The 24,623-nt window shown below is 34.2% G+C and overlaps 3 protein-coding genes across 3 annotated transcripts; all 3 read left to right on the top strand.

The window, feature by feature from the left end:
• The first annotated feature begins 3,843 nt into the window (after window positions 1-3,843).
• On the top strand, window positions 3,844-11,635 carry LOC128383609 (uncharacterized). The gene is made up of 8 exons (XM_053343205.1): window positions 3,844-4,144; window positions 5,831-6,118; window positions 6,201-6,320; window positions 6,569-7,041; window positions 9,691-10,009; window positions 10,323-10,610; window positions 10,693-10,812; window positions 11,061-11,635. Exons 1-8 carry the CDS (start codon window positions 3,844-3,846, stop codon window positions 11,633-11,635), a joined length of 2,484 nt encoding a protein of 827 aa, XP_053199180.1.
• A 4,729-nt stretch (window positions 11,636-16,364) lies between these two features.
• On the top strand, window positions 16,365-18,295 carry LOC128383608 (butyrophilin subfamily 1 member A1-like). The gene is made up of 4 exons (XM_053343204.1): window positions 16,365-16,665; window positions 16,980-17,267; window positions 17,350-17,469; window positions 17,838-18,295. Exons 1-4 carry the CDS (start codon window positions 16,365-16,367, stop codon window positions 18,293-18,295), a joined length of 1,167 nt encoding a protein of 388 aa, XP_053199179.1.
• Window positions 18,296-21,321: 3,026 nt separating this feature from the next.
• LOC128383607 (butyrophilin subfamily 1 member A1-like) lies at window positions 21,322-23,245 on the top strand. The gene is made up of 4 exons (XM_053343203.1): window positions 21,322-21,622; window positions 21,931-22,218; window positions 22,300-22,419; window positions 22,788-23,245. Exons 1-4 carry the CDS (start codon window positions 21,322-21,324, stop codon window positions 23,243-23,245), a joined length of 1,167 nt encoding a protein of 388 aa, XP_053199178.1.
• Window positions 23,246-24,623: the final 1,378 nt, after the last annotated feature.

Genomic DNA, 24,623 nt, shown 5'->3' with positions numbered 1-24,623 from the left:
TTGTATGAGTGTGAGGTGTGGGTTGTATGAATTAATTTGGGTTATTTGTATAGGTTTATTTTTTTATTTCTTTTCTTTGGACTCTTTTGATAGATTTATTTTCTTGTTTTTGTGTTCAATTAGATTGTAAATTGTGTATTTTCTTTGAATTAAGTGTATTGCTTTAATTTCTGGTTGTTTGAAAGGGTTTAGTTATATATGTTCATTTCTGTTCCTAAATTTAATCTGTTCATTAATTGTTTTATGTCTTTTGTTTGAGTTGCAACCACCCCATTAATTTATCTTTGTTTCAGTGTCGGAGGCCGGTGGTGGTGTCTCCCCCTCATTTGGTGTGCTGTGCTCCCTGGTGATGGTTACTTCAGTGTGTGTGTGTGTGTGTGTGTGTGGGTGACCCTTTTTCTATTTAGTTATTTTGGGTGAACTACTCCCCGTCTACTAACACTTATCCACCCGGTAAGCCTCTGACCCGAACTAGTTTCCTTTCCCTGGTGTGAGTGACTTTGACCATTTTATTGTTTGAAAAGATTGTAATAAAAAAACTATTCTTATACCTTGAACCATATCTCAAAGCCAAGTGAATAGAGTGAAACTGTGTGTCTACTCTCTGGGTGAAATTCTCAGGGTGACGTTGTCGTGCAACCTTTAAATTTCTGGAAGATATTTGACACCTGATAGTAATTTACCCTACCTCGCCACATTACAAAACCTTCTTAAGCTAAATAGGTGTTTCCCAATAGCATGATAACTGATTGATCACAGATAAAGGATCATAATGAGTGACTTCTAAACACTTGTAGGAGACTGAGAGCATCTTAAGAAGCTGCAGGAATATTTGAATCATAAATTCATCATACAGTATATTCTTCTGGCTTATAGGTCACATCGTTGTGTATGTTGTTTGTCTCACCCTTACATTCAGCGAGTCTAAACACAGAAATCATCACCACAGACAGCTGATATTAAGAAGCACTTCATGGTGTGGGAGTAACTATGACATTGGTAAAACAAGACCCAGAATAATTAAAGACTGAGACTTGATTTCTAAGATTACATCTCTTTAATGAAGAAGTCATTCAAATCAGTTCAGAAATGTGTCAGGTGTTATAAGGAAGCAATGATGAAACTGAGTGTGATTACAGATTACAAAGATTGAATATTAACCAGTTAGTGTTGTTCACTCTAATATAATTCTAAAGGCCTGATTTAAAAGCTTCCTCATAACTATTCAGTTGGAAGAGAAACATCTTTAAGGAGCCTTTTAGCATCCATGGATGGTTCAAAGCATAAAAGCAAAAATTCATTCTTAATATTTATTCTGTTCTTTTTTAAATCTTACTAGTATACTAGCCAGATAAGGAACACACCTCATTTTATATTACCTATGACCACGTTGTTCAAAGTGCAAATCATTTTTCCTTGAGACTTTGATCGCAGCTTTCTGACAGGAGAGGCGACACGTTGGCGCTTTCAACAGGTATGTAAGACTTTTAAAAACAATTCTACATTTCTTAAATGCAGGTAAATCTGCATATAGGTTACATTTGTTGTTGCACACTGTAGATTTGAACATAAACAAACTTTGCTGCTAAATAATTGACCCAGTTGTCTCAAGTCCTGTCTGTTCTTGGTGGCACGCATTCTCCATGTTACAAATCCATTCTATTTCTTGAATCCTGTTTTACATGTTGTGTTTCTGCTGTTTGGCTTTCTTGGTGTATTCTGTTCATGCAACATTTATTGCATGTCTGTCCATCCTAAAAGAGAGATGCATCCTCTGTTGATCTTCCAGAGATGCATTTTTCCCCATTACAGGTTATTTCCCCATTACAAATTTGAGAATAGGCTGAACAAATAAAATGTACATGACTTCACCTGTTAACGATATTTAACAATCTTATTGACTAAATGTTTCAGGCTGTTTTAGTAATAAGAAATGAAACATTCTTTGTACAATCAATTTGTAATTGTTCAAAATATGACAAAAAGCAATGAAAACAGATTTATTGATTGTTATGAAATCGTTCTGAAAACATGAAAACAGTATTGACTCATTCAAATGAAACCAATATGAAGTGTAGTGCATTTTATAAAAAGACTGTAAAGTTAAAAGATTTGGAAAAAAAGAAAAAATGCTTAATGTTGTCATTCAGCATTCACATTGTGTATTGTGTTAGTTCAAAAACTTAAAGCTGCACTCTGTAACTATTTTTTAGTAAAAAAATTGTCATTATGATGCGACAGTAGAATAAGACACAGATAAGCTGGGGGGGGCAGCTCCCCTCCCCCGCACAGTGCGTGCTCTCACTCAGTCAAACAGGTTCCCTCTCTTACTGTGATGACAAGCCTTCACGTGCGTGCAGAGCAGCAGCGCAGCAGAGAGGAAGAAGGAGGAACCTGGAGGCTGTACTTGTTCAAATTTTCTGGTTAAATCCACTTTTTTCTCATAACTACAGACTGCTAGCCTGAGTATACCCATGCTCTCATACGAGCGATATTCTACTTTGCTCTGAATATGAGCATGGCCACCAAGACAAAATCTTCGCTAGATAGGGAACCAATCATGATTGTCCCTTCATAAAAAAGAAGTGTTCACACTGCTCCCTACAGGCTCTGAATACGTCATTGTGTATCGTTGATATGATTGGCTGTAAGTTGGCCAGTAGCGTTCAGAAGCATTTGATTGACATTTGTTGATCCTGTCTCAAATATGAGGAAATGACCCTACCTTAATCTCACATGACATTGAGATGTGGTCTGATTTGATCTGTTAATACATGTGAGCAGAAAAACATCATGGGTTGTCCTGGTCCGTGTATCATTCGTTCATTTTATATTCATTTGAAATTCAAAAAAAAGAAAAGGGCTTGTTATTTTAATATTTCTTTATAAATGTGATACAGAAAAGGAGCTTCTGCTTTGTTTTTTCGAACTTTTGATTTTAGGCTCAGATGAAAAAATCCCCCAGGGCCGAATTTGTTTTTGATATTTAATTTTGCCAATTTCCATGACGCAAAGATATTTATTGAATTTTTCTTCGGATATGTGAGGCACTGCATGACGCATGCACAGTCACATTGAATTTAAAAGTTGGCAAGGATGTTTGTTACGCATCTACAGGTGGTCTTGCCTCTCAGCCTGAGATTTGAGGTTATTTAGTGTTTCTGTTGTATTGTGATTGTGTTTAGTAGTTATTTGGTGTCTTGGTTATCGTATTTTTTATGTTAACAAACCCCATGGTCGGATGTTTTAAAAGGTGTCAGAGTTTTACTTTGGGTACATGGTGGATTGTTGTTCACCCCATAGAAACAACCAAGTGTGGTGTGTAACAACTGCAAAAAGTCCAAAGTTTAGTCTTGACAGATAAGGAGCAGCTTTGTTTCAAGGTACGTTGACTTAGATTTGCTCAGAGATTAACAAATAAAAAAGACATGACTTCACCTGTAACCAAAATTTAACAAACTTACTGACTAAAAATGTTTCAGGCTGTTATTGTAATAAGAAATATTACGGTAATTTGTACAATCAATTCGTAATAATTCTTTTTGATTTTTATGGATGAATACAACTTCAAATACCATTTTTATCTACTTAATGTTTCAAATCTGCATCTGAATTTTTAGCACTCCAGGATGGGTCAAATGAGGGAAGGACTTTTTCTCAAATTTCTTCTGAGAACTTTCCAACACATTGTTGTCTTCATTCTCCTGACACACTTTTGTGAAGGTAACTAACACAGAGACAAGTTTTGTAGTTCTAAAACTCTTCAGACACAACAGAAGTATTTAAATTCAGAATTTAAAACAAAACAACTTTTTTCCAGGTCAGTCTCAGTCTGTCATGACAATGGTTGGTGATGACGTTGTATTGCCCTGTCAGCTGGAGCCTCCTGCAGATGCTACTCCAATGATCTTTGAGTGGGCAAAACCTGACCTGGACCCCAGATTTGTCTTTGTGTGGCACAATGGTCAAGAACTTGTGGTGGATCAAAACAAGGCCTACAAGGGAAGATCGTCGCTGTTTATCGACAGACTGAAGCACGGAGACGTTTCACTGAAACTCTCCAAAGTGAAAATCTCTGATGAGGGAACATACAGATGTTATTTTCCAAAACTGAATAAAGAATATTTTGTTGAGCTTCTTGTCGGTAAGTACATTGATCAAACTTCACTGCAGTACTTATAGAACTGAGTAGGATTTTTCAGTTGCGATTTGTAAAGTCCATCTCCACTCAGAAACCTGCTTCTTTCATTGTTACTTCACTTGAATGATTGATCTAAACTGTGCAGAATGATGTATGTGCAGAGAGTGTTTTTCACATTCATCTGCTGAAGTAGGATAGTTTATCTGAGGTCACCTTGGATCTGAGTTTAAGGTGTGTACCTACGGGTATGATTTGTAACATCATAAGCCATTTGGAGCCAATCATGGACCAGTATTCAACTGTCACTTTACTTTTTAATGTGTAAACTTACAAATGATGTATCAGGATGTGCATTGTGCATTGTGACAATCCACTGATTTCTAATTGAAATAATTACCACCCTATTTCCAAACTATGTTGACTTGCTACAATACTGGAATCACTAGTTAATGATCAATTCATATATTATCTCTCTTTGTTCTCTGTACTCACTACCTTTCAGTCTGGTTTTAGCCTATAGCAACATATCTGCAACGTCACTCATTTTAAATGACATTGGTTTTGATTCGGTCAGTTGTCTATAGTTTACCTCTCTAATAGATTACAGTGTGTAAACATGTATGTTTAGTCTGATTTCCTAAATATTTCAAAAAGTGTTCCACATGTTTCAGTGTTAGGTCCAATATTTGTCTCAATTTACATATATGATATCGTCCACTCTTCAGAATCCTGCAAATACCACATTTACACTGGTGACACAGTTTTATATTGTACTGCAAACACTCCTCAGTCAGCCACTGAACATCTGCAACTCTCATTTGATTTAATCCAACTTCAATTACATAGAAATAAATTAGTGTTAAATACAGACAAAATGAAATGGATGCTCTTCACTAGGAACACTGACACCGAGTCCTGTAATATTATTTCCACTAATGACCCAAGTATAGATAAAGTGCCCTAGTATAAATAGCTTGGCTATTGGCTGGACAATAATCAGAATTTTAAGCATCACATGAACACACTCATTGCTATATTGAGAACAATACTCAGCTTTCTGTATAGAAATAAGAAGAGCATCCCTATTTACCACTGAAAAAGAATTGTTGAAGCACTACTTTTATTTGTTTTGGATTATGGCTATGTTATTTATGGATGTGCAGCCATAAACTTCATTAGATGTTGTGTACTATTCAACCTTAAGGTTCATAATCAATGATCCCTATAGTACCCACCACTGTACTCTCTACCAAAAAGAGATTAGCATTGGTTTTTATTCTCTTTGTAACAGTAACTGCCTCCCTACAGTATATGTATCTGTTAACCCTGAAGTCACACAATGTAGGAACTGAAATATGAAAAATGTATTTCTCGTTTAATGCATCTTACACATGGAAAATCTGCAAGTGGCCTTAATATTGACCCCCCCCCCTTCCCTCCTCCCCCACCACCACCTTATTTCAATCAATTGTTCAATGTTTTTAATTTCACCTTATCTTGACTTTATTTATTTATTGTTTTATTTTGTATTATTTTTGTTTTACTGATTATTTATAATTTCTTTCTTTTTTTCTTTCCTTGCTGTTGTTTCTCAACACCATTGTAAATTAGGAATCTTCCTCAATGGTCTTTGGAGGTAAAAAATAAAGGTGAACAATAATAATTAAATGTCTTCTCTCTCATCATCAGGTGCTGTCTCCTCAACTGGTATCAGCTTAGTGGGGACTGACAGATCCTCTAGTGGAGTGGTGTTACAGTGTGAGTCTAAAGGCTGGAATCCAAAGCCTGATGTGTTCTGGCTGAACCGTGAGGGAAACCTCCTCTCTGCTGGACCTACAGAGACCATCAGAGGTCCTGATGGTCTCTATACTGTCAGCAGCAGAGTGACTGTGGAGAAAAGACGCAGCAACAACTTCACCTGTAGAGTTCAACAGGACAACATTAACCAGACCAGAGAGACACACATTATTATTCCAGGTAGAAATCATTTCTAAAATGAAAAGTTTTCAGCTTTCAACTGATGGGACACACTTTCTTATTCTTTCTTTTATTATTTCAGATGATTTCTTCATTGCTCCATCCAGTTGTGCTGCTTCTATCACCACCAGTGTGTTGTTTAGCATCATGTTTATTCTGGCAGTTGCTATTTTTATCTGGAAGTGGAGACAATACAAACCTGGTAATGGACATATTTACAATACTTAAGATCTTAGATAGTGATGATATTATGATTCACTTCATCTCAAAACAGTAATGAAAGTCATATCAGTGATCAATTGTAATACTGAACACTCTAATTACATTATTTATCATGTAATTCTAAGGTTTAATTTTCCACAAAGACTATTTGCTGTCATTTGAATGAAATTATGTGAACTGAATTTCTGTTTGGCCTCAGTGTCTAATGTTGTTTCTGTTTCTGTACAGAGAACAAGAAGCAGAGGAATGAACTTCATCCTTTGATGGAGGGAGAAGGAAATAGAGAGCAGCTCCTGACAGAAAGCAAGAAAATTGAGGATTTGCAGCTTAAAATTAATAAACAGTTACAGAAGAAAGTAGAAGAAAAGAATGACTTGGAGAAGCTGATTGATGAACTCACGAAACAAAGGGAGGAAGTGGTGAGCCAAAAGGAGCAAATAAATGTCAACATAGAGAAGGCAGATGAAATGGATAAGGAGAACAGAAAAAAGATTGATGTACTGGACAAAGAAATAAATGACAAGGAGGGAGATAAAACAGCAAACAAAGCACAGGGATACTTAAAACTAAAAGAAATCATCTCACAGGCCAACTGCATCCAGGATAAGAAAAAATATGAACAAGAGAAACTGATAATGTATACTGATGAACAAATTCAGGCAGATATAAAGTTTAATAGAATGATAGACAAGAAACAGCAAGTAGAGAATAACATGGAGGAAATAAATGAACAACTGGAGACTATCAACAGACAAAGAGAGGAGATTCAGAAGAAACTTGAGTCAATAGAAAAAGGGAAGAAGTAGAACAAGAAAACAAATCCTTTAACACATAATCCATTGACTCAGTCTTAATGTATGCTTAATGATTAAAGTATTGACTAATATGGACCAATAGCATTATTCTTTAACACTATCACAAGACCTGCTTTCATCCACCTGTTTTTATTCACATTTTCATTTGCCAATAAAAAATATCACAATATTTTTACACTTCACTGAGGTAAAAAATCATAGAAACAAAATGTAACAAAGTGCAAAGAAAACAAATATAGTGATTGTGAAGAAAGCATCAGATCTGTGTGGAGCAATGAAGAGACTGTATAGATGAGACTAATACATGGAACAAATAAAAGTTATATATCCTTTTAACAGGCTTAAAGGTTTAAAGGCACTGAATGGAAAATTATCACTACCTGCTGTTTTTTTCACAATGCACCAACTCCAAATAATGATTTCCTTTTGCTGATATTGTGGAAATTTGGTTAAAGGTTGGAGAAATGTGTAAAGCAAGCTGATTAAGTTTCCTTCACCCTGACACAGTTGGTGTTTATGAACCTCTTCCTCAAACATAACTGATAAATTGTTTAAATAAGGAAGTTTGTTAGAAAAAACAAAAAGCAATCATTTATAAAACAGAGAATTACATAAAACATTGACTAAAGTTTTCTAATATTGTATTTTTGTATGATTTTATTCTCACTTTTTTCATATTGTAAAACTTATGATTTTCTTTTGCATTTGTCTTTGTTTAGAAATCACACTGATTCCTTTCTGTTCAACACACATTTAAAATGTGACAACAGGTGGTTACGATTAGGGTTGAGTTGTTTTTGACTTTGTGTTGTCAAACAATAACAATTGAAATGTTGTGATTGTAATTATTCATGAAAATGTGTTCTTTGTTTTTAATTTCCTTTTTATTAACTAAATTAATTGTTTCTGTTTTTCATATACATTTCCTTACATGTTTTTAATGTCAAGATTTTAGAGTAACTTTGGTTGAATTCATTATGTTTGCATGTGATATTGTAGTCTGCTGTAGTATAAATAAAATTATGTACTTTTTCAATAAATTACTGCTGAATTTTGTCTGCACCAAAATTATCAGTGTGAGAAGTAAATAGAAAAATAAATGGAACAAAATGTTTTGGAAAACAGATTGCAACACTATATTCAATATTTGTCTAAATACTTTTTTGTTTTTAATCAACTTAGCAAACAACCAAATCATAAGCAATCATAATATTGTCAGTAAATATGCAGTAATAATAATTTAATAGAGACACAATACATTTTCTAACAGTTTTATCAATTATGTAAATGTCATCAATAATATGTAATGTCAGGTTTGGAGTGTAAATTAAAAAAATAATAAATAAAGAACAGAAGAAAATGCTTTTGTGTTGTGTGTGTGTATATTACTCTCTCTTTAATGTAAAAGTCAATCAGATCAGTTCAGAAATGTGTCAGGTGTTATAAGGAAGCAGGACTCACATTGACTCTGATCACAGACTACACAGATTTAATATTAACCAGTCAGTGTTGTTCACTCCAATATAATAAAGCAAGCAGCAGCCTGCAACAGCAAATCTGATATTCTTCCTGTTGTATTTGATTTTGTACTTTATTCTAAAGGTCTGCATCAAAAGCTGTACACCTGTTCAGTAACAAGTTGTTTTTATAGTGAGTGTTTCAGAGGAGACTTTTAGCATCCACAGATGGTTCAAAACATCAAAACAAAAATACATTTTTAATATTCATGAGATACAGTATCTTTTTCAATCTTATATTGGGACACTAATATAGAAATGGGAAATTGTAACTACAGACAAGTATTAGCAGTTTTTTTAAAAAGGAAACACTTCTCATTTTATTACCATGTTGTTCAAAGTACAAATCATGTTGCCTGAGGACTTTGATCGCAGTTTACTGACAGAAAAGGCGACACTTTGACGCTCTCTACGGGTATGTGAGATTTTGTTAAATCAATTGTACATTTCTTAAATGCAGGCAAATCTACAAAAGGATATAATTTAGTGTTGCACACTGCTGATTTCAACATACACAACATCCACTGATAAGTAATCTGTAATCCTATCTGTTTTTGGTGGCTTCTGGGCAGGTTTCAAATGCACTACACTTTTTCATCATGTTTTTCTCTCTTTATTTCTGCTGTTTGGTTTTCTTTGTGTATTCTGTTCATGCAACATTTATTGCATGTCTTGCATTATTAGCACTCCAGGATGGATCACATGAAGGAAGGACTGTTTCTTAAATTTCTTCTCAGAATCTCCCAACACATTGTTGTCTTCATTCTCCTGACACACTTTTGTGAAGGTAACTAATACACAGACACATATGTTAGGTCTAGTAAGGCACATTGCATTGTATCATTGAACATCTGTATAACAATAAAAAAAAGTATTGTTACACAGATTTGTCATTGTTGTTGTTTTGTAGTTTTAAAACTCTTCAGACACAACAGAAGTCATGAATATTTATCCTTACAGATGTGGACGTTTGTTCTAATATCAGAATTTTAAATAAAACAACTTTTTTCCAGGTCAGTCTCAGTCTGTCATGACAATGGTTGGTGATGACGTTGTTTTGCCCTGTCAGCTGGAGCCTCCTGCAGATGCTGCTCCAATGATCCTGGAGTGGGCAAAACCTGACCTGAAACCCAGATTTGTCTTTGTGTGGCGCAGTGGTCAGGAACTTGTGATGGATCAAAATAAGGCCTACAAGGGAAGAACGTCGCTGTTCATTGATAAAATGAACGACGGAGACGTTTCACTGAAACTCTCCAAAGTGAAAATCTCTGATGAGGGAACATACAGATGTTATTTTCCAAAACTGAAGAAAATATTTTTTGTTGAGCTTCTTGTTGGTAAGTCAGTGGACCAGATTGCACTCAGAAATGTGCTTCATTTATTGTTTCTACACCTGAATGTTAGATCAAAACTGTGCAGAATGATGTATGTGCAGAGTTCAAATTTCACATTCAGCTGCTGAAGTGAGAAGATTTTTCTGAGCTCACCTTAAATCTGAGTTAAAGCCATGTACTTACGAGCATGATCCATGACATCACACGTAGTTTGTAGCCATGTGTGGGCAGTATTGAACTTACACCTGTAGCATGGACACTTTGAAAGTCACAATCCACTGATTTATGTTTGAAATGTTTTCTCTCTCATCATCAGGTGCTGTCTCCTCACCTGGTATCAGCTTAGTGGGGACTGACAGATCCTCCAGCGTAGTGGTGTTACAGTGTGAGTCTAAAGGCTGGAATCCACAGCCTGAGGTGTTTTGGCTGGACGATGAGGGAAACCTCCTCTCTGCTGGACCTACAGAGACAATCAGAGGTCCTGATGGCCTCTATACGGTCAGCAGCAGAGTGACTGTGGAGAAGAAATACGGCAACAACTTCACCTGTAGAGTTCAACAAGACAACATTAACCAGTTCAGAGAGACACACATTATTATTCCAGGTAGAAATGATTTTTATAAATGGAAAGTTTCAGCTTTCAACTGATGGGACACACTTTCTTATTCTTTCTTTTATTATTTCAGATGATTTCTTCATGGCTCCATCCAGTTGTGCTGCTTCTATCACCACCAGTGTGTTGTTTAGCGTCATGTTTATTCTGGCAGTTGCTATTTTTATCTGGAAGTGGAGACAATACAAAACTGGTAATGGACATATTTTCAATTCTTAAGATCTTAGATAGTGATGATATTATGATGCACTTCATCTCAAAACAGTAATGAAAGTCATATCAGTGATCAATTGTAATACTGAACACTCTAATTACATTATTTATCATGTAATTCCAAGGTTTTATTTTCCACAAAGACTATTTGCTGTCATTTGAATGAAATAATGTGAACAGAATTTCTGTTTGACCTAAGTGTCTAATGTTGTTTCTGTTTCTGTACAGAGAATAAGAAGCAGAGTAATGAACTTCATCCTTTGATGGAGGGAGAAGGAAACAGAGAGCAGCTCCTGACAGAAAGCAAGAAAACTGAGGATTTGCAGCTTAAACTTAATAAACAGTTACAGAAGAAAGAAGAAGAAAAGAATGACTTGGAGAAGCTGATTGATGAACTCATGAAACAAAAGGATGAACTGCGGAGCCAAAAGGAGCAAATAATTGTCAACATGGAGAAGACAGATGAAATGGATAAGGAGAACAAAAAAAAGATTGATGTAGTGGACAAAGAAATAATTGACAAGGAGGGAGATAAAACAGCAAACAAAGCACAGGGATACTTAAAACTAAAAGAACTCATCTCACAGGTCAACTACATCCAGGATAAGAGGAAACATGAACAAGACAACCTGATAATGAACACTAATGAACAAAGGAACATAGATATAATTTTTAATAGAATGACAGACAAGAAAAAGCAAGTAGAGAATAACATAGAGGAAATTAATGAACAACTGGAGACGATCAACAGACAAAGAGAGGAGATTCAGAAGAAACTTGAGTCAGAAGAAAAAGGGAAGTAGAACAAGAAAACAAATCCTTTAACACATAATCCATTCACTCAGTCTCAATGTATGCTTAATGATTAAACAATTTACTAATATTGACCAATATTATTATTTGTTTAACACTATCACAAGATCTGCTTTCATCCACCTGTTTTTATTCACATTTTCATTTGCCAATACTTCCACTTCACTAAGGTAAAAAATCATACAAACAAAATGTAATAAAGTGCAAAGAAAACAAATATAGTGATTGTGAAGAAAACATCAGATCTGTGTGGAGCAAAGAGGAGACTGTAACGTTCCTAAAATGAATACATGGAATAAATAAATGTTATATTTCTATCACTGTCTAAATGTTTTTTCATTGTTTAAGCTTTGACTTCCCCTGTTTTAATGACATCATCTGGTTGTGTCCTCTTCTGCAACAGTTTAAAGGCACTGAATGGAAGATTATCGCCACCTGCTATTTTTTTCGCAACTCCAAATAATGATTTCCTTTATCTGATATTGTGGAAATTTGGTTAAAGGTTGGAGAAATGTGTAAAGCAAGCTGATTAAGTTTCCTTCACCCTGACACAGTCGGTGTTTATAAACCTCTTCCTCAAACATAACTGATAGAAATGTTTAAATGAGGAAGTTTGTTAGAAAAAACAAAAAGTAGTCATTTATAAAACATAGAATTACATAAAACCGCGAAACTCTATTTTTAAGCTAACATTGGAGTAAAGCGACAGCACGTACAGTATATATGATTGGATAAAGTGATAAACATTAACAATTAAAATTTTGTGATTGTAATGAACTCAAATACAGAAATGTTTTGTTTTTAATTTTCTTTTTAACTAAATTAATTGTTTCTGTTTTTCATATGAATTTCCGTAGATATTTTTAATGTCAAGTTTTTTAGAGTAACTTTGGTTGAATTCATTATGTTTGCATGTGATATTGTATTCTGCTGTAGTATAAATAAAAATGATGTACTTTTTGAATAAATTACTGCTGAATTTTGTCTGCACCAAAATTATCAGTGTGAGAAGTAAATAGAAAAATAAATGGACCAAAATGTTTTGAAAACAGATTGCAACACTATATTCAATATTTGTCTAAATACTTTTTTGTTTTTAATCAACTTAGCAAACAACCAAATCATAAGCAATCATAATATTGTCAGTAAAATGCAGTAATAATAATTTAATAGAGATATAATTAATTTTCTAACAGTTTTATCAATTATGTAAATGTCATCAATAATATGTAATGTCAGGTTTGGAGTGTAAATAAAAAAATAATAAATAAAGAACAGAAGAAAATGCTTTTGTGCTGTGTGCGTGTATATTACTCTCTCTTTAATGTAAAAGTCAATCAGATTAGTTCAGAAATGTGTCAGGTGTTATAAGGAAGCAGGACTCACATTGACTCTGATCACAGACTACAAAGATTTAATATTAACCAGTCAGTGTTGTTCACTCCAATATAATAAAGCAAGCAGCAGCCTGCAACAGCAAATATGATGTTCTTCCTGTTGTATTTGATTTTGTACTTTATTCTAAAGGTCTGCATCAAAAGCTTCATTACACCTGTTCAGTAACAAGAAAAAGCAAGTAGAGAATAACATGGAGGAAATTAATGAACAACTGGAGACGATCAACAGACAAAGAGAGGAGATTCAGAAGAAACTTGAGTCAGAAGAAAAAGGGAAGAAGTAGAACAAGAAAACAAATCCTTTAACACATAATCCATTCACTCAGTCTTAATGTACGCTTAATGATTAAACAATTGAGTAATATTGACCAATATTATTATTTGTTTAACACTATCACAAGATCTGCTTTCATCCACCTGTTTTTATTCACATTTTCATTTGCCAATACTTCCACTTCACTGAGGTAAAAAATCATACAAACAAAACATAACAAAGTGCAAAGAAAACAAATATAGTGATTGTGAAGAAAACATCAGATCTGTGTGGAGCAAAGAGGAGACTGTAACGTTCCTAAAATGAATACATGGAATAAATAAATGTTATATTTCTATCACTGTCTAAATGTTTTTTCATTGTTTAAGCTTTGACTTCCCCTCTTTTAATGACCTCATCTGGTTGTGTCCTCTTCTGCAACAGTTTAAAGGCACTGAATGGAAGATTATCGCCACCTGCTATTTTTTTCGCAACTCCAAATAATGATTTCCTTTATCTGATATTGTGGAAATTTGGTTAAAGGTTGGAGAAATGTGTAAAGCAAGCTGATTAAGTTTCCTTCACCCTGACACAGTCGGTGTTTATAAACCTGTTCCTCAAACATAACTGATAGAAATGTTTAAATGAGGAAGTTTGTTAGAAAAAACAAAAAGCAATCATTTATAAAACAGAATTACATGAAACCTTGACTCAAGTTTTATTATATTGTATTTTTGTATGATTTTATTCTCAATTTTTTTATATTGTAAAAATGATTTTGATGATTTTCTTTTGCATTTGTCTTTGTCTAGAAATCACACTGATTCCTTTCTGTTCAACACACATTTAAAATGTGACAACAGGTGGTTACGATTAGGGTTGAGTTGTTTTTGACTTTGTGTTGTCAAACAATAACAATTGAAATTTAGTGATTGTAATTAATTCATGAAAATGTATTTTGTTTTTAATTTCCTTTTTATTAACTAAATTAATTGTTTCTGTTTTTCATATACATTTCCTTACATGTTTTTAATGTCAAGTTTTTTAGAGTAACTTTGGTTGAGTTCATTATGTTTGCATGTGATATTGTAGTCTGCTGTAGTATAAATAAAATTATGTACTTTTTGAATAAATTACTGCTGAATTTTGTCTGCACCAAAATTATCAGTGTGAGAAGTAAATTGAAAAATAAATGGAACAAAATGTTTTGGAAAACAGGAGTGCAACACTATATTCAATATTAGTATATATACTTTTTTGTTTTTAATCAACTTAGCAAACAACCTAATCATAAACAATCATAATATTGTCACTAAATATGCAGTAATAATAATTTAATAGAGACACAATACATTTTCTAACAGTTTTCTCAATTATGTAAATGTCATCAATAATATGTAATGTCAGGTTTGGAGTGTAAATAAAAAAAAAAATTAAAAAAAAGAACAGAAGAAAATGCTTTTGTGCTGTGTGCGTGTATATTACTCTCTCTTTAATGTAAAAGTCAATCAGATCAGTTCAGAAATGTGTCAGGTGTTATAAGGAAGCAGGACTCACATTGAGTCTGATCACAGACTACAAAGATTTAATATTAACCAGTCAGTGTTGTTCACTCCAATATAATAAAGCAAGCAGCAGCCTGCAACATCAAATCTGATGTTTATCCTGTTGTATTTGATTTTGTACTTTATCTAAAGGTCTGCATCAAAAGCTTAATTACACCTGTTCAGTAACACGTTGTGTTTTATAGTCAAGTCAAGTTTATTTATAAAGCACATTTAAAAACAACCTCAGTTGAACCAAAGTGCTGCACAGTTATTAAAATACAATGTAATCACACACAATATAATAATAAATAAAAACAATAAAGGAATAGTAACAGCTCAATTTAAAAACTAAAATTAGAATAAAAACAAATAAAAAAGTAAAAAATAAAATAAATAAAAAGTAGGAAGTCAAGGATTCTCTCCTAGCTGGGACTGAACGTCAAGGAAAAAAGATATGTTTTTAGTAGTGTTTTAAAATGCTCTACAGACTGTGCAGCTCTAACGTGGAAAGGTAGGCTGTTCCACAGCTTGGGGGCCGCCACTGAGAAGGTTCTGTCCCCCCGAGTAGAGAGTCTGGACCGAGGTACAGCCAGGAGCAGCTGGTTTGTTGGTTGTTTATAGTCAGTGTTTCAGAAGAGACTTTTAGCATACATAGATGGTTCAAAACATCAAAACAAAAATACATTCTTAATATTCATGAGATACAGTATCTTTTTCAATCTTATATTGGGACACTAATATAGAAATGGGAAATTGTAACTACAGACAAGTATTAGCAGATTTTAAAAAAAGGAAACACTTCTCATTTTATTACCATGTTGTTCAAAGTACAAATCATGTTGCCTGAGGACTTTGATCGCAGCTTACTGACAGAAGAGGCGACGCTTTGACGCTCTCTACGGGTATGTGAGATTTTTTGAAATAAAGTCTAAATTTCTTAAATGCAGGCAAATCTACATATAGATTACATTTAGTGTTGCACACTGCTGATTTCAACATACACAACATCCACTGATAAGTAATCTGTAATCCTATCTGTTTTTGGTGGCTCCTGGACAGGTTTCAAATGCACTACACTTTTTTCATCATGTTTTTCTTTCTTTATTTCTGCTGTTTGGTTTTCTTTGTGTATTCTGTTCATGTAACATTTATTGCATGTCTTGCATTTTTAGCACTCCAGGATGGATCACATGAAGGAAGGACTGTTTCTTAAATTTCTTCTCAGAATCTCCCAACACATTGTTGTCTTCATTCTCCTGACACACTTTTGTGAAGGTAACTAATACACAGACACATATGTTAGGTCTAGTAAGGCACATTGCATTGTATCATTGAACATCTGTATAACAATAAAAATGTATTGTTATACAGATTTGTCATCGTTGTTGTTTTTTTGTTTTAAAACTCTTCAGACACAACAGAAGTCATGAATATTTATCCTTACAAATGTGGACGTTTGTTCTAAGATCAGAATTTAAAACAAAACAACTTTTTTTCAGGTCAGTCTCAGTCTGTCATGACAATGGTTGGTGATGACGTTGTATTGCCCTGTCAGCTGGAGCCTCCTGCAGATGCTGCTCCAATGATCCTGGAGTGGGCAAAACCTGACGTGAAACCCAGATTTGTCTTTGTGTGGCGCAGTGGTCAGGAACTTGTGGTGGATCAAAACAACGACTACAAGGGAAGATCGTCGCTGTTTATCGACAGACTGAAGCACGGAGACGTTTCACTGAAACTCTCCAAAGTGAAAATCTCTGATGAGGGAACATACAGATGTTATTTTCCAAAACTGAAGAAAATATTTTTTGTTGAGCTTCTTGTTGGTAAGTCAGTGGACCAGATTGCACTCAGAAATGTGCTTCATTTATTGTTTCTACACCTGAATGTTAGATCAAAACTGTGCAGAATGATGTATGTGCAGAGTTCAAATTTCACATTCAGCTGCTGAAGTGAGAAAAGTTTTTCTGAGCTCACCTTAAATCTGAGTTAAAGCCTTGTACTTACGAGCATGATCCATGACATCACAAGTAGTTTGTAGCCATTCGTGGGCAGTATTGAACTTACACCTGTAGCATGGACACTTTGAAAGTCACAATCCACTGATTTATGTTTGAAATGTTTTCTCTCTCATCATCAGGTGCTGTCTCCTCACCTGGTATCAGCTTAGTGGGGACTGACAGATCCTCCAGCGTAGTGGTGTTACAGTGTGAGTCTAAAGGCTGGAATCCACAGCCTGAGGTGATCTGGCTGGATGATGAGGGAAACCTCCTCTCTGCTGGACCTACAGAGACAATCAGAGGTCCTGATGGTCTCTATACTGTCAGCAGTAGAGTGACTGTGGAGAAGAAATACGGCAACAACTTCACCTGTAGAGTTCGACAAGACAACATCTACCAGTTCAGAGAGACACACATTATTATTCCAGGTAGAAATGATTTTTATAAATGGAAAGTTTCAGCTTTCAACTGATGGGACACACTTTCTTATTCTTTCTTTTATTATTTCAGATGATTTCTTCATGGCTCCATCCAGTTGTGCTGCTTCTATCACCACCAGTGTGTTGTTTAGCATCATGTTTATTCTGGCAGTTGCTATTTTTATCTGGAAGTGGAGACAATACAAAACGGGTAATGGACATATTTTCAATTCTTAAGATCTTAGATAGTGATGATATTATGATGCACTTCATCTTAAAACAGTAATAAAAGTCATATCAGTGATCAATTATAATACTGAACACTCTAATTACATTATTTATCATGTAATTCCAAGGTTTTATTTTCCACAAAGACTATTTGTTGTCATTTGAATGAAATAATGTGAACTGAATTTCTGTTTGGCCTCAGTGTCTAATGTTGTTTCTGTTTCTGTACAGAGAACAAGAGGCAGAGGAATGAACTTCATCCTTTGATGGAGGGAGAAGGAAACAGAGAGCAGCTCCTGACAGAAAGCAAGAAAATTGAGGATTTGCAGCTTAAACTTAATAAACAGTTAGAGAAGAAAGAAGAAGAAAAGAATGACTTGGAGAAGCTGATTGATGAACTCATTAAACAAAGCGAAGAACTAGTGAGCCAAAAGGAGCAAATAATTGTCAACATGGAGAAGGCAGATGAAATGGATAGAGAGAACAGAAAAAGGATTGATGTAGTGGACAAAGAAATAAATGAGATGAAGGGAGATAAAACAGCAAACAAAGCACAGGGATACTTAAAATTAAAAGAAATCATCTCACAGGTCAACTACATCCAGGATAAGAGAAAAAACGAACAAGACAACCTGATATCGAACGCTGATAAACAAAGGCAGGTAGATATAAAGTTTAACAGAATGGCAGACAAGAAAAAGCAAGTAGAGAATAACATGGAGGAAATTAATGAACAACTGGAGATGATCAACAGACAAAGAGAGGAGATTCAGAAGAAACTTGAGTCAATAGAAAAAGGAAAAAAGTAGAACAAGAAAACAAATCATTTAACACATAATCCATTGACTCAGTCTTAATGTATGCTTAATGATTAAAGAATTGACTAATATTGACCAATATTATTATTTGTTTAACACTATCACAAGATCTGCTTTCATCCACCTGTTTTTATTCACATTTTCATTTGCCAATACTTCCACTTCACTGAGGTAAAAAATCATACAAACAAAATGTAACAAAGCGCAAAGAAAACAAATATAGTGATTGTGAAGAAAACATCAGATCTGTGTGGAGCAAAGAGGAGACTGTAACGTTCCTAAAATGAATACATGGAATAAATAAATGTTATATTTCTATCACTGTCTAAATGTTTTTTCATTGTTTAAGCTTTGACTTCCCCTCTTTTAATGACCTCATCTGGTTGTGTCCTCTTCTGCAACAGTTTAAAGGCACTGAATGGAAGATTATCGCCACCTGCTATTTTTTTCGCAACTCCAAATAATGATTTCCTTTATCTGATAATGTGGAAATTTGGTTAAAGGTTGGAGAAATGTGGAAAGCAAGCTGATTAAGTATCCTTCACCCTGACACAGTTGGTGTTTATAAACCTGTTCCTCAAACATAAATGATAAAAATTTTAAATAAGAAAGTTTGTTAGAAAAAACAAAAAGCAATCATTTATAAAACAGAATTACATGAAACCTTGACTCAAGTTTTATTATATTGTATTTTTGTATGATTTTATTCTCAATTTTTTTATATTGTAAAAATGATTTTCTTTTGCATTTGTCTTTGTTTAGAAATCACACTGATTCCTTTCTGTTCAACACACATTTAAAATGTGACAACAGGTGGTTACGATTAGGGTTGAGTTGTTTTTGACTTTGTGTTGTCAAACAATAACAATTGAAATTTAGTGATTGTAATTAATTCATGAAAATGTATTTTTTGTTTTTAATTTCCTTTTTATTAACTAAATTAATTGTTTCTGTTTTTCATATACATTTCATTACATGTTTTTATTGTCAAGTTTTTTAGAGTAACTTTGGTTGAATTCATTATGTTTGCATGTGATATTGTAGTCTGCTGTAGTATAAATAAAATGATGTACTTTTTGAATAAATTACTGCTGAATTTTGTCTGCACCAAAATTATCAGTTTGAGAAGTAAATAGAAAAATAAATGGAACAAAATGTTTTGGAAAACAGGAGTGCAACACTATATTCAATATTAGTATATATACTTTTTTGTTTTTAATCAACTTAGTATAAACTAATCATAAACAATCATAATATTGTCACTAAATATGCAGTAATAATAATTTAATAGAGACACAATACATTTTCTAACAGTTTTCTCAATTATGTAAATGTCATCAATAATATGTAATGTCAGGTTTGGAGTGTAAATAAAAAAAAAATTAAAAAAAAGAACAGAAGAAAATGCTTTTGTGCTGTGTGCGTGTATATTACTCTCTCTTTAATGTAAAGTCAATCAGATCAGTTCAGAAATGTGTCAGGTGTTATAAGGAAGCAGGACTCACATTGAGTCTGATCACAGACTACAAAGATTGAATATTAACCAGTCAGTGTTGTTCACTCCAATATAATAAAGCAAGCAGCAGCCTGCAACATCAAATCTGATGTTTTTCCTGTTGTATTTGATTTTGTACTTTATCTAAAGGTCTGCATTAAAAGCTTAATTACACCTGTTCAGTAACACGTTGTGTTTTATAGTCAAGTCAAGTTTATTTATAAAGCACATTTAAAAACAACCTCAGTTGAACCAAAGTGCTGCACAGTTATTAAAATACAATGTAATCACACACAATATAATAATAAATAAAAACAATAAAGGAATAGTAACAGCTCAATTTAAAAACTAAAATTAGAATAAAAACAAATAAAAAAGTAAAAAATAAAATAAATAAAAAGTAGGAAGCCAAGGATTCTCTCCTAGCTGGGACTGAACGTCAAGGAAAAAAGATAGGTTTTTAGTAGTGTTTTAAAATGCTCTACAGACTGTGCAGCTCTAACGTGGAAAGGTAGGCTGTTCCACATCTTTGCGGCCGCCACTGAGAAGGTTCTGTCCCCCCGAGTAGAGAGTCTGGACCGAGGTACAGCCAGGAGCAGCTGGTTTGTTGGTTGTTTATAGTCAGTGTTTCAGAAGAGACTTTTAGCATCCATAGATGGTTCAAAACATCAAAACTAAAATACATTCTTAATATTCATGAGATACAGTATCTTTTTCAATCTTATATTGGGACACTAATATAGAAATGGGAAATTGTAACTACAGACAAGTATTAGCAGATTTTTAAAAAAGGAAACACTTCTCATTTTATTACCATGTTGTTCAAAGTACAAATCATGTTGCCTGAGGACTTTGATCGCAGCTTACTGACAGAAGAGGCGACGCTTTGACGCTCTCTACGGGTATGTGAGATTTTTTGAAATAAAGTCTAAATTTCTTAAATGCAGGCAAATCTACATATAGATTACATTTAGTGTTGCACACTGCTGATTTCAACATACACAACATCCACTGATAAGTAATCTGTAATCCTATCTGTTTTTGGTGGCTCCTGGACAGGTTTCAAATGCACTACACTTTTTTCATCATGTTTTTCTTTCTTTATTTCTGCTGTTTGGTTTTCTTTGTGTATTCTGTTCATGTAACATTTATTGCATGTCTTGCATTTTTAGCACTCCAGGATGGATCACATGAAGGAAGGACTGTTTCTTAAATTTCTTCTCAGAATCTCCCAACACATTGTTGTCTTCATTCTCCTGACACACTTTTGTGAAGGTAACTAATACACAGACACATATGTTAGGTCTAGTAAGGCACATTGCATTGTATCATTGAACATCTGTATAACAATAAAAATGTATTGTTATACAGATTTGTCATCGTTGTTGTTTTTTTGTTTTAAAACTCTTCAGACACGACAGAAGTCATGAATATTTATCCTTACAAATGTGGACGTTTGTTCTAAGATCAGAATTTAAAACAAAACAACTTTTTTTCAGGTCAGTCTCAGTCTGTCATGACAATGGTTGGTGATGACGTTGTTTTGCCCTGTCAGCTGGAACCTCCTGCAGATGCTGCTCCAATGATCCTGGAGTGGGCAAAACCTGACGTGAAACCCAGATTTGTCTTTGTGTGGCGCAGTGGTCAGGAACTTGTGGTGGATCAAAACAACGACTACAAGGGAAGATCGTCGCTGTTTATCGACAGACTGAAGCACGGAGACGTTTCACTGAAACTCTCCAAAGTGAAAATCTCTGATGAGGGAACATACAGATGTTATTTTCCAAAACTGAAGAAAATATTTTTTGTTGAGCTTCTTGTTGGTAAGTCAGTGGACCAGATTGCACTCAGAAATGTGCTTCATTTATTGTTTCTACACCTGAATGTTAGATCAAAACTGTGCAGAATGATGTATGTGCAGAGTTCAAATTTCACATTCAGCTGCTGAAGTGAGAAAAGTTTTTCTGAGCTCACCTTAAATCTGAGTTAAAGCCTTGTACTTACGAGCATGATCCATGACATCACAAGTAGTTTGTAGCCATTCGTGGGCAGTATTGAACTTACATCTGCATGGACACTTTCAAAGTCACAATCCACTGATTTATGTTTGAAATATTTTCTCTCTCATCAGGTGCTGTCTCCTCACCTGGTATCAGCTTAGTGGGGACTGACAGATCCTCCAGCGTAGTGGTGTTACAGTGTGAGTCTAAAGGCTGGAATCCACAGCCTGAAGTGTTTTGGCTAGACGATGAGGGAAACTTCCTCTCTGCTGGACCTACGGAGACAGTCAGAGGTCCTGATGGTCTCTATACTGTCAGCAGCAATGTGACTGTGGAGAAGAAATCTGGCAACAGCTTCACCTGTAGAGTTCAACAGTCAAAGATCCATCAGATCAGAGAGACACACATTATTATTCCAGGTAGAAATTATTTCTAAAATGAAAAGTTTCAGCTTTCAACTGATGGGACACACTTTCTTATTCTTTCTTTTATTATTTCAGATGATTTCTTCATGGCTCCATCCAGTTGTGCTGCTTCTATCACCACCAGTGTGTTGTTTAGCGTCATGTTTATTCTGGCAGTTGCTATTTTTATCTGGAAGTGGAGACAATACAAAACTGGTAATGGACATATTTACAATACTTAAGATCTTAGATAGTGATGATATTATGATTCACTTCATCTCAAAACAGCAATGAAAGTCATATCATTGATCAATTGTAATACTGAACACTCTAATTACATTATTTATCATGTAATTCTAAGGTTTTATTTTCCACAAAGACTATTTGCTGTCATTTGAATGAAATAATGTGAACTGAATTTCTGTTGGGCCTCAGTGTCTAATGTTGTTTCTGTTTCTGTACAGAGAATAAGAGGCAGAGGAATGAACTTCATCCTTTGAAGGAGGGAGAAGGAAACAGAGAGCAGCTCCTGACAGAAAGCAAGAAAATTGATGATTTGCAGCTTAAACTTCATAAACAGTTAGAGAAGAAAGAAGAAGAAAAGAATGACTTGGAGAAGGTGATTGATGAACTCATGAAACAAAATGAAGAACTGGTGTGGCAAATGAAGCAAATAACTGTCAACATGGAGAAGGCAGATGAAATGGATAGAGAGAACAGAAAAAAGATTGATGTAGTGGACAAAGAAATAAATGAGATGAAGGGAGATAAAACAGCAAACAAAGCACAGGGATACTTAAAACTAAAAGACATTATCTCACAGGTCAACTGCATCCAGGATAAGAGGAAACATGAACAAGAGAAACTGATAATGAACAATGATGAACTAAAGAAGGTAGATATAGAGTTATATAGAATGACAGACAAGAAAAAGCAAGTAGAGAATAACATGGAGGTAATTAATGGACAATTGGAGACGATCAACAGGCAAAGAGAGGAGATTCAGAAGAAACTTCAGTCAGAAGAAAAAGGGAAGAAGTAGAACAAGAAAACAAATCCTTTTAACAGGCTTAACGGTTTAAAGGCACTGAATGGAAAATTATCGCTACCTGCTGTTTTTTTCACAATGCACCAACTCCAAATAATGATTTCCTTTATCTGATATTGTGGAAATTTGGTTAAAGGTTAGAGAAATGTGGAAAGCAAGCTGATTAAGTATCCTTCACCCTGACACAGTTGGTGTTTATAAACTTCTTCCTCAAACATAACTGATAAAAATGTTTAAATGAGAAAGTTTGTTAGAAGAAAAACAAAAAGCAGCCATTTATAAAACCTTGAAACTCTATTTTAAAGCTAACATTGGAGTAAAGCGACTGCAGGTACAGTATATATGATTGGATACATATGCAAAAAAAGTGATAAACATTAACAATTAAAATTTTGTGATTGTAATTAACTCAAATACAAAAATGTTTTTGTTTATAATTTTCTTTTTAACTAAATAAATTGTTTCTGTTTTTCCATATGAATTTCCGTAGATATTTTCAATGTCAAGTTTTTAGAGTAACTTTGGTTGAATTCATTATGTTTGCATGTGATATTGTAGTCTGCTGTAGTATAAATAAAATGATGTACTTTTTTAAATCAATTACTGCTGAATTTTGTCTGCACCAAAATTGTCAGTGTGAGAAGTAAATTGAAAAAATAAGGGACCAAAATGTTTTGGAAAACAGAGTGCAACACTATATTCAATATTTGTCTAAATACTCAAAACATTGTTTTTATCTGATTAGCAAACAATTTAATAGTAACAGTAATTTAATAGAGACACAATACATTTTCTCATTTTTCTCAATGTCATCAATAACATGTAATGTCAGGTGTATTTTTTTTTTTTAAGAACAGAAAAAAATGCTAAAATGCAAAAAACAACAAAAAACTTCTACTTTTGTGCTGTGTGTGTGTGTGTGTGTGTGTGTGTGTGTGTGTGTCTGTGTATTACTCTCTCTTTAATGATCAGTTCAGAAATGTGTCAGGTGTTATAAGAAAGAAGAACTGACACTGAGTCTGATCATAGATTACAAAGATTGACTATCAAGCAGCAGCCTGCAGATCCCAACATCAAATCTGATGTTCTTCCTGTTGTATTTATACTTTATTGTAATGGTCTGACTTAAACCTTCCTTAAAACTGTTCAGGAACAACTTGTGTCTCTTTAGCATCCACAGATGGTTCAAAGCATAAAAGCAAAAATACATTCTTAATATTTATGATATACAGTATTTAAAAAACTGCCAACAGTAGTAATGTGTAAAGCAAGCTTTCAGCCTGGCACAGTTGGTGTTTAAGTCATGCAATTTGTCTTTAAAATCAAGAGGGCTTCACAACCCCCAGTGGATCTTTGGCGCCCCCTAGGGGTT

The sequence above is a fragment of the Scomber japonicus genome, chromosome 22, assembly GCF_027409825.1.
Source record: "Scomber japonicus isolate fScoJap1 chromosome 22, fScoJap1.pri, whole genome shotgun sequence".
Classification (NCBI taxonomy): Eukaryota; Metazoa; Chordata; class Actinopteri; order Scombriformes; family Scombridae; genus Scomber; species Scomber japonicus.
Note: the sequence above shows the minus strand (reverse complement) of the source record. Positions and strands in the feature narration are given on the sequence as shown.